This window comes from Syngnathus leptorhynchus, chromosome 21, assembly GCF_054491065.1.
Source record: "Syngnathus leptorhynchus isolate UIUO chromosome 21, UIUO_Slep, whole genome shotgun sequence".
NCBI lineage: Eukaryota > Metazoa > Chordata > Actinopteri > Syngnathiformes > Syngnathidae > Syngnathus > Syngnathus leptorhynchus.
The window spans coordinates 2,933,467-2,948,338 of NC_141215.1; the positions used below are offsets into that span (position 1 = coordinate 2,933,467).

At 40.5% G+C, this 14,872-nt stretch overlaps 2 protein-coding genes across 2 annotated transcripts; both read right to left on the reverse strand.

The window, feature by feature from the left end:
- Positions 1–134: 134 nt before the first annotated feature.
- Positions 135–8,547, reverse strand: nudt4b (nudix (nucleoside diphosphate linked moiety X)-type motif 4b). Its single transcript, XM_085902802.1, has 5 exons — positions 8,124–8,547; positions 4,155–4,265; positions 3,706–3,750; positions 3,425–3,512; positions 135–2,791 (listed from the first exon to the last, which is right to left on the reverse strand). Exons 1-5 carry the CDS (start codon positions 8,217–8,219, stop codon positions 2,562–2,564), a joined length of 570 nt encoding a protein of 189 aa, XP_085758928.1. The 5' UTR covers positions 8,220–8,547; the 3' UTR covers positions 135–2,561.
- Positions 8,548–12,600: 4,053 nt separating this feature from the next.
- ube2nb (ubiquitin-conjugating enzyme E2Nb) lies at positions 12,601–14,612 on the reverse strand. The gene is made up of 4 exons (XM_085902691.1): positions 14,452–14,612; positions 13,304–13,550; positions 13,088–13,228; positions 12,601–13,015 (listed from the first exon to the last, which is right to left on the reverse strand). The coding sequence occupies exons 1-4, from the start codon at positions 14,479–14,481 to the stop codon at positions 12,948–12,950; spliced, it is 486 nt and encodes a 161-aa protein (XP_085758817.1). The 5' UTR covers positions 14,482–14,612; the 3' UTR covers positions 12,601–12,947.
- Positions 14,613–14,872: the final 260 nt, after the last annotated feature.

Sequence of the window (14,872 nt, forward strand, 5' to 3'; positions counted from 1 at the left end):
TAAGTTTATTTAAAAGTTGTAATTGTCCGTAACAATTGAAAGGAAATATACCAAACAATGACTGTACAGACAGGGCCAAATGGACGGATCTACTTTTTGTTTCCGCCAGATTTACTTTGCCGCCACTTCTATCATATCGCGAGATTACGTTGAACCTAATTAATAATTTTGTAAACATGCATTTTTACATAAGTCTTTAATAAATTATTGGTATAATGCTCATTGGTGATTAATTTAACAGTCTTGTCACCTGAAGAAAAAAAGAAAAACACCATAAGCATTTCCAGTAAGAATTTCCCCCCATTTAATGTTTTTTTTTTTTTTTTTTTCAGATCTCCAACACAATATTTCCAGTTTAAAGTCGGTCATTTACCACGTCATAAAAATCAATAAGATGTCTCCTGGTTTGCTTTGATTTAACATTCAAAGTTGCCCAATGCGACAGAAACAATGTGGCTTGCACCAGTTTACATTCATCTGCATTAAATACATAAACTTTCGGGTGACTGAAGGTTCAAGAATTGTCTCCAAAGTTACATTAGGGGATTAAACTCAAATGTATGTTGCGTTACATGATAGAAGTCATTCATAAGTCACATTAGTTCAACAGAACAGTCGACACCACACTTTTCTTCCACATAATTAAAATCTTAAAGGTATATTCTTTTATATGTCAACATGAAATGTTAAAATTTGGCACGATTCACATCCGTAACAACACTTTCACACAAGCATTTTAGTAATATTTGGATATTATGCAAAATGAAATCGATTTGCTCCAATTCTACCAAATCAGAGTTTGGATTCAAGGCTAGTTGTTATTCCGTTAACGGCTTTAGTGAGTTTTGATGTAACACATTCAAACCATTTTTAGGACTGTAGAAAGCACAAAAGGGGGGGGGGGCTTTTGGGGGGGGGGGGGTCCAGTTATTTGTACATTGTTAAAAAGATACAAAACAGTAAGTACAGATTCATTCAAGTTAAAAACACAATCCCAATACGTTTCCCAAGGCTTTGACTAATTCGAGCGTCGTCATTCAGCCGTCGACAGAAGCAGCTTCTGTCTTTTGGATGTTTTTTTTTTTTTTTGGCAGAAAGTATCAAGCACCTCATCAAGGCCTCCTGGGCAACACCATATGATAAAAACAAGAGCAGCTATAGTGAGTTTAAATGTTAAAACACAGGTCATCGATAAAGGTGAAGCAGGAAGCAACCTGTGAAGAACTTCAAATGGTTTGAAAGGTGGGAACCAGGTGGGGTTTTTCTCGCGTGACATCATCATCATCATCATCATCATCGGCGGCGGACGCTTGGGCTAAAGTGTAACGATGTCGCTGTTAGCAGACAGCATTTCCGACTCATCCGCTTGTTTACTTGGACTGAGGTAGCGATTCACAGAAAGCCTCGTGTGACCTTTGAACTGGCCCATCAAATAATCATAAAAGTGTTTCCGAACGAAATAAACAGTCAACACAAGTTAAGTCATCCAAAGAGAGGAGGCGCTGTAGAAAGTTTGTGAATTTTCATCATTCAATGCCAGCCCAAGTAAAACAATGGACCTTTCACTTCTTTAGCCGTCAATAGCAACAAATGAGTTAATTAGATAACACTATTCTATTTACTGATTATTATATTATTATTTGTAATGTTTTATGTCCAACTTTTATGTACAGCCCTTTGTTCGTAAGTGCGCCACAAATTTGAGTTGTGTAAAGTCAGATTTCCAATTATTTACTTATTTGAAGAATTTTTTTTTTTTTTTTTAATTGTTATGAACCACACTGTAAAATAAAACTTTTATTTTTGGGGCTAAAAGTAATTTCAGTTGGAACATATTTAAAATATAAATTATTTACATTTTTTTGGAACAAAGTAAGCAATTTGTTGATGGCAAAACAATTATTTTTCATATTTTTAGGTTGAGGATAATTAAAAGGACCATTACTTCTGAAAACTAATTTCTTTGTTGAAAATGTTTTATCAAAACTTATTTTATATATTGTAAATTAAAATTTCATCAAGGTTTGTTGCATAAAGCGAAAGACTTTTATCATAATGAACAAATTTTTAAAAGAATTTTCATCTTATTGACCTTTTTTTAAATGACGGCACTACCGTCCCGTATTCAACGCCAACTCGCGTTGACTTTTAAATAGTTTCTACTGAATGAGAACGAGCGCCTTACATTGGGATGATGTCAAAGCCATCCTTGTGTCTGAAAACATTCTCCGCACGGTCATGCTTTGTGTTTCTTGACCACAGAGTGTGCGTGTTGTGCCAAAAGAGAACAGAAACATTCATACAAAGTACTGTAAGGCATGCCAGGAGAGTCCGCGGCGTCCTCCTGCTCGTCACGTTGAGGGAAAAAAAAAAAAAAAAAAAAAACGTGCGAGTCGGCCGCGTGAGCGTTGCCATCTTAACGCTCCGTCTCGTGAGTCCTTCTCAAGTTCTGACAATGGCTTTGGTCCGTCCAGCAGTTAAGACTATTTACACACTTTGTCGAAGAGACCGGGTTCCATGCGAAGCTGTACAAAAAAAAAAAACGTCGTCGGGAGTGGTTCCTATCTGCGAGAGGAAGCCAGCATGCTGCCCGTGGAGGGCGTGGTTGCCGTGGCGCTGTAATGCGGGTAGTTGTCGTTGGACGGCGGGCCGGCGAGGATGGAGTTGCCGTTGGTGGGCGAGCAGCTGAGCTGGAGCTGCTGCAGTCGTCGCAGGTACTCGGCGTGCACGGGCTTGTGGCTCTGCAGCACTTTGATGGCCTCCTCGACCGTGAACCACTCCCGCTTGCGGCCTGCGGGGGGAGACAGAGGACGGGTGTTGAGAAGCGTTCAGACGGCGAGCCACGTTGCTGCTGACAGATCAGACGTCGCCGCGCTTGAGCTTAGCGGTTCGGATTTGTGTTGACCCACACGTGCTATATATTGCAAGGGGTAAACAAACTCCTTGGCGGGTTAGCATACCGAAAGAGACGCCAAGGTCGAAAAAAACGTAAGGAATGAATGCCCCTCCTAAAAATAAACATTTAAACCATAGAGATGCCGCAGACAATCCCAAAACGTTTATTCCAATTTGATTTTTTTTGTATGTACAAGGGCGGCAACTTTCCATTAACAACCCAGGCTAAACTTAGCTCCTCTTCAAAAGAAGTACTGCTTTGGTGCTATATTTTGTGGCATCTCGATGCCAAGGAACTATGTTGAAGTGAGGGCTTTGTTTCCAGCCCATAGCACTGGATGATATAAATGTAGTGCTTTGCCGCCATCTCCTGCATCAACAGTCAATCACTTGTGGATTTGCTGTCCCACGCCAATACAAGGGAACAATATTTCCTTTTTTTTTTTAGGTGAATTTTTCAGCAGAATAGTGATGATATGTTTCACAAAAATACAAACATGAGACGGTGAGAATCAAATGAAAAATGTACCTATGTTGACCGAGTCCTCCCAGGCCTCCAGCGTCTCAGTGACGGTCAGCACGTACACGTATGTCCGGTGCTTCCGATCTTGGTTTTGCTTTTGGGAATGAGAGGGACAACAAATACAATAATTAAAAAATAATAATAATAATAATAAACACCTGGGACAGCCATTTAGTTTGAATGTGTTGTTGCAAAAAAATTGCACACAAAAAAAAAAATGACATTCTTGAAATACTAAAAGGTTGCAAAACGTTTTTTATGGATCACACGGCAGCATTAATTCTCACCTCAAACACACCAAGCAGACGTCCTAGCTTGCCCTTGACACCAGCCTGAGGAAAAACAAACAGAAAGCTTTTTATGCTTTGTTTGTTCTGTGTCGATTCATGCTTTTAAATGATATTCCTGTTTCCTTGGCCTAAATCCCGATTTAAAAAAATGCCATTAAAATCCCTCTCGGAACGCCTGACACGAGTTTATCCACTCGTGTGCACTTTGGAGAAATCAAGACCCACCCCCGTGCCGGGCTTTTTGCCAAGCGGGCCCCGCGATCGCTCGGGAATCCTGCGAGGATCCAAGTTTAGACCGCCATCATGCCTGAGAAGACAAGGGTCCCGACAAGCGACACCTCGGCCGCAAATACCCTCAACCTCAGACGCATATCCTGACCTCAGCCTGCTCAAATGGGATGTGGAGGTGACCTGTTTGCTACTTTTTTTTTTTTTTTTCCCCTCACCTCCTCAAAAACTTCCCGTACCGCCGCTCCACAAGGCTCCTCCTCGGGCTCCATCCCTCCCCCGGGGACGATCCACTGATCCGGGTGCCGACTGCTACTGACCAACAACACCTGTGCAAAAAAAATATATAAAAAATAAGCCAAATAATGCAATTTTCTTTGTTTCTATGTCATGTCAACAAAACCTAGCATAGGCAGTTTCTACAAGTTGATCAGCAACAAGCGGGGTTTGAATTACACTACAGCTGCAGTGTGGGCCGATACCCGTGGATCGCTTTCAGGATGCCTCGGTGACATCGGCGAGACAACACAGCTGCTGTAAACATTAGCACACTTTTGACGCAGGTACTATTTTTGAAAAAAAAAACAAAAAAAAAGTGTGTGCGTGTGTGTGTGTGTGTGTGTGTGTGTGTGTGTGTGTGTGTATATGCTAACAAGCATTTAAGCCTCCATTTAGCAGTTCTTTTCACATTCATAAAAGAATATTTATATTCAGCTAAACATGAACTTTTAGAATGCAATGATTTTGTATCAAATTGCTTTTATGGCACAGATATACATTGACCAGTGAGTGTATACACGACACTAGATGGGTCATGAGGAGCTAAAAATAACTCAAGGACGTACACTTGCAGGCTTGTTATTACAAACTGCTGACTTAAGGTTTGCCAGAGGTATGTAGGGACAAATCCACTGTAAAATAGTATCCCGAAATATTTTGATAAAAAAGCAGCTTGCGCAACAGATGAGGGGACGGACCGGCATGTGATCGCACGTAATTGGAGGAAATGGCGACCTTAATGGGATTTGGGCGACGAGCGAGAGGACTCGGGAGGGTCACGGTGACTGCAAGGTGCTTCCCTTCGGACACGTGCGAACATCTTCGGGAAATTGTCAGTATTGTACCCCCTTTTTTTTTTTTTTGGCATACCAGTGTGGTAGTCCTCAAACTGGTGTCTGCAAAATAATTTATTTCAAATTGGGATGGGAGAGTTTTGCAGACTGCTGATACCAGACACAGATACTTAATAAATAAATAAATAAATAAATAAATAAATAAATAAATGAATATATATATAAATGTCATTATATACAATGAAATTTTATATATCAAAAAGTAAAAGAAAATATGAAAAAGTGAAATACAACTGAACTGTATTTGAACAACAATTATTTCACATGCCACTAGAGGGAGCCGGCGCACCACTGTCTTTTGGTATTTATAGGTTTACATGGTAGTTATATTTAATATGTGTTAGGATTATATGGAATAGGGGGGGGGGGGTCCGCGGAAAAAAGTCTCTCCCTGGAATCAAAAAGTATGAGAACCTCATCCAGATGGCGCAAAATGCCACAACAGTAACACATATAAGTGTTTACAGTGTACAACAGGTGTAGTGTACAGTATTGGAAAGGTGCACAACAGAACAATTTGACCTGCGAGGTGAGAATAAAAAGATGTATTAGGCACCTTAAGAGTTTTTTTTTTTTCTTGGAGATTTGATCTGCGGATGCTTAGCGTAAAAAAAAAAAAAAAAAGTCCAGATGCGGGTACAAAACAAAAGCTGGCATGGCCGGGACAAAACACAAAAGTCGGCTAACGGTTGCTAGGCGCGCGGGGGACAACACGAGGACTCCATTTAGTTTAGCTAGAGGAATGTCGCGAACCTAATCTACATACTACAAGTGTGTTTAATTAGGACTTGCTGATACGCAACATTACCAAGATGCACATTCGAAGCTGATTAATTTTATGATTATGGAAAATTGGAATAATAAAAAGAGTCACGATGCGCTAATATTAACGACGATGTCAGTTCGATTAATTGTTCAGCCCTAGTCGACAGTGTCAAAACACTCACGGCAAAAACAAAATAACTCACACTGTCGTGATAGATAGGTCAGAAGGCAAGTGACAGCTGAACTGATACCCAGGTTGAATTTGGAAAGAGGGTCAGCATGGGGGGGGGGGGGGGGGGAATCAAAACCCCAGAAAGTGTTTCCCTGTCTGTTGAGCAATTGACACCAGTTCCCAGAGTGGCGCTTACGTGCTTGGAGAAGGCGGCACTGGATCAGTCCTACAGCCACTTACAGTAAATCTCCTCAATGGAGAGCTAACAAATGTTGCTATAAACTTAGCTACATGCACGTCGTTTACACTAGCGGAGGTGACAATATGCACGGCTTGATGAAGATCTTCTTAAAATTCAGCACACAATTTGATCAATGTCTATTATTGTCATTTTGTTTCATGACATTTTATAAATCAAATGCACTAGAAGTATCGGTACTTGGTATTGGTACTCAAAGGACTCTGAATCGTCCCCCCAGTGACAAAGCGACAACAAAACTTCTGAGCAGGATATTCTGGATATCATAAACACCTCATCTAACCCGATGAGGAATGACTGTAGCTGTCAAACGAAAAATAAAAAAATGGACTCCTAAATGTCACACAGCAGATGGAATAGCGATCGCACTTTCACCTGGTATCCACAACTAACAAGTCAATTCTAATAATTGACAAATCATGAGAACTGGATTTGATCCCCATCCTGTAAAGTTGCAGGAGTCAACGTGGCTCTTCTTTCACAACAAGCCTCTTGTGTGTCCAGGTGGCGGGGCATTGATGGGGCAAAGTTCAACATCTAAGGCAGCTTTAGACCTAAAAACGAGTTCTTTGTTGAGCTTCCTTAAAATACTTATTGTCCCACAGCCAATATTATGACATAAGTGTCTTCTTTGATTCTTGGAAGATTTTTTATTTTTGGTAGCATTGACAAAACAAAATATTATGGATGGTAAATGGGCAAAGCAGTAATTCGAGTTTATCTGTGACTTGACTTTTTTTTTGTCCTGAGGCTGCACAGGAAGTTCACAAGTTTCTTTTGCCATTTTACAAACGCAATGAACTGAATAGATTGGGGGATTAAAATTTTAATCCAGACCTGCGCCATAATTATTCATATGGAATAACTCATGCACGTTAGCCAAGAGGTGAGTGTGTTACTTGAATCAGACAACATTGTTATTTTCTACTGCTTCATATTATGATGGTGAGTCATTATTTTTATGGTTTGCCCACTTCTTATTGTGAAATCTTGCTGGGAGACATTTAGGGCGAAAATGCTTGATTTAAGGGTATTGTGACATATTAATGTACTCCTTCAGCAGTAACTATAGATCACAGATAAGAATATCGAAAGTTTTGAAATCACAACAACTCAAGCCTATCAGCTCATGTTCGTTATTTACATGCTACGGCCCCTTTAAATCATCATACGCACCAACGCTATGCGCCAAACTGGCGGGTTGAGATGCAGTAAAATACATGAATACTCTCTAATTACTACACGCCTGGATAGTTTTATTATCAATACTGGATGACATTTGATATAAATTCTGAATTCAACTCTGATATTAAACGCAAAATACACATGAATAGATGTGAAAACCCGGTGGACGTGCAAAAAGCGCCTCGCCCCCTCACAAGCGCGCGAGATGCTTGGCGGAAGTCTAAGAGATACTATTCAAAATAAAAGCCTCAAGTCACAGTGAGGCATTGTTCCGATATGATAAATCAGGGGAAGTGCATTATTTTGAAAGTCCGAAGACCCATAACAGGGGAAAAAGTGCTACTATTTGGAAACCCCAATGACGACGCTCGTTTTTGTTTTTTTTCCTCGACTCCTCAAACTAGCCCAAACTGGATGATCCAAGGCGCATCAGTAGAAAACGAAGACAAAAACACATGAAAATGAATGAAATTCGAATCTACATTTACATACGCTGTGACGCATTTAGTGACAATCACACTTAACGTAGGAATTGCTCAAACAAATGACGTGATTTGAAGTCACGACCCTAGTTTGTGTGTGATAAACGGCACGTTAGGGACCCAGAAGGCCCCAAAAGTAGAGCCAATGTTCGTAGCGGAGGGCAACGCACTACCAAGTGGCTTCCCCTTACCTCGTCTTCACGCTCGTTCCTGAAGCACAGGCACGCCGCTCTCTTCTTGAAACCCTCGCCGTCGTACGTCCGGGTCTGGTTGGGTTTCAGCTTCATCCTTAATGAACTCCTCACCCGATTCAGAACCGGTGACAATTGGGAAATGAATACCAACAAAAATGTTAGCAAAACAGCCGCCGCATCACCGCTGTCTAAATCCGTAGAGTCATGAGATGAGGACTAGTTGGCGCTTCTTTTTTTTTTTCTTTAACTGTTCCTCGATTGGTTATAGGTATGTCGTATCTCCAGCTGCTGGTTTAAGTTGTCTGGTAAGCAGTGAATGGAGACCCCCGCCCCCCCGGCAGGGATTTTATGTAGACGGCCCTCCTCTGGGTCCATTTGCGCATGGCCGCTGACTCAATACACATCCAAGTGGAGTTTGACATCTATAAGACACGCCCCGATTGAGATAATGTGATCTCATTGGATGAAGTATTGCTGATAGGCGGGGCTCTACGTCAAATAATCGCTATCTGATTGGATGCTTTGTCACCGGTGGTGTCCCGGCATCCCACTGGCAAAATGCCCCAAAAATATCAATGGAGGGCAACTATAGAAATCCCCCCCCCCCGATCAAATATTTGACAATAAAAAAATGCAAAAACAACCTAAAAGATGTAAAGATTCTTGACTTGACTATTCATTCAGTAATATTGTAAATTTAAAAACACAAAAAATTATATCCTCTGATCTTTGGGCAATTGCATGACATCATTGCAGCTTAGTTATACAACTGAAATCAGTTCAATTAATAAAAAAATAAAAAAATAAAAAAGACTTACCAGATACACAGAAATATATACCATCACAAACAGACAAATTTCACTTTTCAAATAATAAGCCTCAGGTTTAAGTTGTGTGCAAATGCTAAGAAAATGACACAAGTAAAATACATTTGTCAGTCAAATGTGACATTTGTAGCAATTGAATCACTTTTCCATGTTGGGTGAGTCTAAATGTTTCACTGGAAAGTTTAAAATGTCAATTCCTGATCAATGTTTGTATTCCGGATGTAGTTCGACGACTGATTACTGTGATCTTACTCGCAGGAGTCGATTATTCACTTTCACTGCCAATAATTGGTCCCAAAAATTATTTCTTTAAAAGAAGCAATCCTTCGACATATACTGACAAACAGAAAAATAAATGTACAAGAAAGGCTGACATTTGCTCTGTGTTATTTGTTTTGTATCAAACTGATGCTGATGAGATCAGCGACTCTTATTTGCGAATGACGCAAGTAAAACAGGCGGCACTCCTAAAAACGACTAAACGCGTTCAAGTTAAATATGTCGCACATGTCACGACACTCCCACGTTAAACTCAGTGTCAGGCAGAAGCTATGCGATAGCGGATGATTGAACAATGCATTCGCCTCACTCATTAACTTCACTCTCACGATAACAAACATATAAGCTGAATGAAACGTCGAAATCCCGTCGACCCGAAACACGAGGTTAACCTTTCACCTGTTGTCCGAGGAGGATCCACATCATAAAAGTTGAGATAACAGAAGATGAAAAGGCAGATGGCCCTGAGGGAGACAACAACATTGATCAAAAGTGGGACTTGTTTGTGAAGTCCACATTGCAGGAAATATGCCAGAGGCAGCTCTGTTGTTGTTATGAAAAGAACTTGTCAGGATTGTAGGCACACTTCCCGTCATCTATGATCCGATCAATTGTGGTTTTCTAATCCCCTTTAAATCTCCCGTACGCCCCCGCCGAGTATGTCTTGTTGACATATTTTGTCTTGCTCCAATGCGTTCTTGCTTGTTCCAACAGGGAACTGTAATATTTTTTTTGCAACCGTTATCAAAACAACTGTTATATTATGAAATGCACAATAAACATTTTATTGGTATCGACTCCTTTTTAACATGAGTTTGAATGTGATTGGTTAATCTTAATCTTGATTACATCATCAGTTTTGAGGGTGTGTGTATACTTACGCAACTACATTATCTCAGTAACTCTCAAAAAGGTTTTTTTCCCCCAATTAAATTGAACAAGATATTAGGCAGATTACCAGTGGAAAATTCATTGAAATCATTTGGGCTCTTTTTTTTATTTATTTTTTTATAACCCATAAAAATGTACCACTTACACAGGGGTGTGTAGACTTTTACAGTCACTGTCGATAAGTACAGACACACTAAACTGACCAGACTGACCTTAATGATTTGAAATATTGGTGATGTCTGAGACACTCTTGTATTGCACTAAATGTGATGCAGTGTACTCTGTACTGAAAACAAAATGGTGGCTCTGTTGGGCAATTATCTATTTACCACTAAACATGATGGCTATATGGAACATGAATATAATTGCTAACTGTGAAATTTGGTAAATTTCTTTTTTTCTATTCTATATAGAGTGTCTGAATTGAGTAATAAATCAGCTGGACAATAAATTGTCTCATCATGACGGGAAATGCTTGTTTGTTATCTTCCGGCAAAGCAATGGAAAGCAATTTTCGAGTCTCCTTTTAGCCCAAGTGGGAAGGGGGTGGGGGGTTGGGGTTGGGGGGGGGGGGCAGGACGTCCTCTGGCTACGCTCACGTCACAAGTCGACAATCGCTAACAACTGGCGCATCATTGTCACTTTCGCACATCAGTTTTAATCTCATTTAGCCGTGATGATCCACTCGGATTACGCAGGGGAAATCCTCATCTGATTAGCCGGGCCGCCGCGTCTCTATGAACTCGGTGACCTCGAAAGGGAGGCCTACCTGCGCGGATAATAACGACACCTGCGCCACGTTGCTCCTACATAAGAACGATTTCCATCACGTCCAACCAAACTGCTGACTGAATGTCACATTGAGATGCAGAATGTAACAGCGGACGTGAACTGTGATGTTTTTTTGCCCGTGACATAACTTGACCTCGCATCAGTATTCACACGCTGCAGCAAAAAAAAGCTCCCTGTGAAGACATTTTGTCTTCAGCCTCATCCCTCCCTGAGGTGTGGTGCTGATTTATGAATGAGCTGTTATGTAAGGCGAAGGAGGTGGGGGGATAAAACGACTTGAATACAGGCGATGCATGGATGGGGGCGAGGAGGGATTTGAAAATGTGTCTGGAATTCCAGTGACATGTTCAAAGGGATCCCGATTTTTATTGTGGTGCTTTGCGGCATAGTGACAACGCCTTCATGATTTGGGCTGATATTTTAAATAAACTTGTGACGTCAACATGAGCTAAAGGTGTTTTATCACCCCCTCCCCAACCGCAAAATATGCCAGATAATCGATTTTTGGGTAATATCTGATTTCTCCAATCATTTTTTTTTCTACTCATCCACCAAAGAAAACATGTAATGAAATTATCAGTAGAATTAAGAATTGTTTTGAGTTTGTACATTTTATTTTGAGGACATCCTGAGCTACCGTCCTCCCCTGCAAAGAAAAAAATATATTAGAAAAAAAAACTCCATGTTTGGGCTGTTTTGGAAAAAAGATGCAAAAACTGCAATTTCCCAACTTCTCCCGCAGGTGGTGCAATTGCTCTCTAAAAATGGCGTTACTTTGACCCCAAATTTACATTGGATCCGGGCAGTTTTGTTGCACTAAAGTTGAAGTAATTGTACTCAAAATCAATAAAATGTTGACTTGACTGAGGTCAAATTAAGTTCAACTTCTAAAATTTTCTCCTCCCTTTTTTTTTTTGTAGGAGTGTACCTTATGAGCATCACTAAACAAAGTATCAGGTGTTTAATAAATGCTGAATGGACCCTGCCGAGGGAGCTTGTCATCGCCTGTCAGCCCAAAATGTTTTTTGCCCTTTAGTGGGCCAGTGAGACACGATCCAGCCCAACTATGTAAAGGATGCTTGTCCGTAACCCGCTGACGTCATTGGGTGACTCGTAATACCATATCACGAGCAAGGCCACGCGTAACGAGTCCGGTCTTGATGAGTTAATAATTAACTTATTTTCACGTCGTTTCCTGCAAACCCAAACAATTACTTGGTATTGCCAGGTGAACCCGATTATTTTAAGGGAACACACTATTTAACCTAGATTATTCGTGCTGTACTTTAGAAAGAGACAATTTGGATGTTGCTTGTGGCGCCCTCTTGTGGAAGTCTGTAGAACAGCAAGATATATATTGTTTTCATTATTAACCTAGCTAGCCGCAACCAGAGATAAATCCTAATTTTCTGTTTCACTTACTTTCATAACGTTTTGAGTCAATTTTCACGCAACCGGTCCATTCCATTTGTGATCAAGCTGTTAAAAAAATGCTATAGCGCTACCTAGCGGGCAGAATTGTGCACTACTCTGCATTTGCAGGCTTTTAAAACATTTAATCTCCCTTCAAGGAAATAGTTTTCAAAAGGGGATCACAAAACAAAACATGGCATAAAAAAATAATAATAATAAAAACTCCATTTTGAATGTATGCGACATCAAATAATTGACAAACGATGCATGTATTAAAAGTAGGACAGCTTTAATGCATGATAATTTCGTACCAGTGTGCGCCTGGCATTTCCATGATACTCAACACACATTATTTTCATTTTAAGACTGTAGTGAGGAGGGTGTCATTCTGTCCATGCATTTAAATAGCAACACAAGGGAAGACGAAGAGTGGAAAGAGGGAGTGGCGAAAACACACATTAAACGCATCTTATAAAGGAAAAACAAAACAAACAAAAAAAAAAGTCACCCCCAAGGTCTGCAACAGTAGATTTCTTTCAAATAGACGTGGATTTATAATCTTATTTTCTCCGTCAATTTCAAACATTGACGGAAAGAAGTACGTATCGGTTGATCACATTCAAACGCCGGTGCTGCTACTGTGACGGTCGTTGCTGCAGTTTGCGTACATCTTGGTCCATGCTCGGGCTGAAAGGGGTCAAAAAAAAAAAAAAAATCCTAAGTGGTGAAAAACAGAAGGTGATTTGGAAAATGACAAACCTGTTTCGATGGCGGTGGTTTCGCTTTTCTTCCACTGCTCGGCGACGTCGTTTGCCAGAGGGTCGTCGGGATTAGGGGCACTTAATAACGCCTGGATGGAAAGCAACACCGTACGGATTTGCAGCGCCGGAGACCATTTCTCTAAACGAGGAAGAAGAGAGAGGGGGGGGGACCATTTTAAAAACGTCCAAGATAGGGCTCATAAAATAAACTTACCTTTCAAAATGTCTAAACAAATTCTACCCAGTCGGTCAACATTCGGGTGGTAGATTTTGGTCATGAATCGCACTTTGGGGGCTGCCATAGGGTATTCCTCTGGGAGAAACAGTTCAAGTTTAAAAGTGCCACCTTCGAAAGGTGAGTCTTTGGGTCCGCTGATGTACACGTGGAAATAGCGGGCGTTGCCTTCGTCGGGCGTCGCCGTGATGCCGGGTACGGGTTCTTGCATCAGCCGCTGCGTCTCCTGAAAACGAGTCAGATAACATTTAGGGGGATTATAACACGTCATGGTTCACGTGACATTTGATAGGAATCCCTCTAGTGGTACGCGAAAGAATGACTTAAAGTCATTGACAACATTTTAATTTTGAAATGCACTCAAACATATTCGGAAGAAGCTTGTTGCTATGCAAAAAGCCAGTTCACATTTACAAGCCTACTCAGAGTTAAGTTTGAGCAGAACGGTGTTAAACAAATTGGACAAAATTCATTAAAAAAAAAAAAAAGACTTTATGGCCATAATCTCGTTGATTTTTCTCTATTAAAAAGTATATTATACATACATATTTTGAAGTTAATAAAACCTTTCAATTAGCAAAAGATGACTGACGCTTTCAATGTGATGTCTGAATGGGAGCATTCAGAGCAACAAGGAAGTAGTTATTAGACAGTCGTCAGTTAGCTTTGTTATGCTAATCGTCGTGAAATCCTGCTAAACTTGATTAAAAGCAGTTTTGGTGGTGTGCTAATCTGAGCCAGACTCGTTTAATAAACGCCTTGATAACTGACTTAAACTGAGCTTGGCTATGTGGATTTCTGCAGATATAATATGAAGCCAGCTCCAAAGCCACATAGTTGCTAGTTTGGAGAATCTCATTCATAGCTCCATTTAAAACGTGACATTATATCTATGTTCCCACGACACGATCGCAAATTTATAAATTGAAAAAAAAAAATGCAAATAGACTTGGATGATGAGAGGTGAAGGAGCAGGAATGGTAATCAAAACACACGAGACAGTTAGCCGCTAAGCTAACCATGCTAATGTCAGGATCCGCGTACCCGAATGTAGCAAAAAAATGCCCTTTCGCATTGAAATTAACACCTCACGCGAGTCCGTTCAACGGCATGATGTTGGCTTGTACCTTGACAATCCTGCGAGGCAAACCGGCCATTTTGTGTTGCTTTTTTAGGTGGTTTTTTTTCCCCCCCAATATATGTATTTTTAGCCGTACAAGTCGCCTTCTCCTCAGGCTGGATGGACTGAGCTGCCGGGGCGGGTCCCACCACGCCCGCTTCCGGTTTCGCGTGACGTCACAGAGAAAAATGCAGTCGATCAGGACCGTTTGCTTTTCGAGTTTTCAAAAACAAAAAAATTAACAAAAAAAAATACACAAATACAGAGACACGTTCTTATGACTAACTTGCTCCTGTACTGTCCATTTTCTTTTGTTCTGATTGATTTCTTCCTCAAAACAAGTATACATGTCAATAAAATATAACTTTATATATTTTGTGATATATCACTCTGGACAAAGTACATTTTAATACCTACTTAATTTGATG

What these genes read in the sequence shown, in the direction of transcription:
- nudt4b (XM_085902802.1), bottom strand. Translation starts at nt 8,219, where the DNA reads ATGAAGCTGAAACCCAACCAGACCCGGACGTACGACGGCGAGGGTTTC. An exon ending in GGAACGAGCGTGAAGACGAG is followed by an intron (nt 4,266 to 8,123) that starts GTAAGGGGAAGC and finishes TTTTTTGCACAG; the next exon opens with GTGTTGTTGGTCAGTAGCAG. An exon ending in TACGGGAAGTTTTTGAGGAG is followed by an intron (nt 3,751 to 4,154) that starts GTGAGGGGAAAA and finishes GTTTTTCCTCAG; the next exon opens with GCTGGTGTCAAGGGCAAGCT.
- ube2nb (XM_085902691.1), bottom strand. Translation starts at nt 14,481, where the DNA reads ATGGCCGGTTTGCCTCGCAGGATTGTCAAG. An exon ending in TTGTTTAGACATTTTGAAAG is followed by an intron (nt 13,229 to 13,303) that starts GTAAGTTTATTT and finishes TTCCTCGTTTAG; the next exon opens with AGAAATGGTCTCCGGCGCTG. An exon ending in AACCACCGCCATCGAAACAG is followed by an intron (nt 13,016 to 13,087) that starts GTTTGTCATTTT and finishes GACCCCTTTCAG; the next exon opens with CCCGAGCATGGACCAAGATG.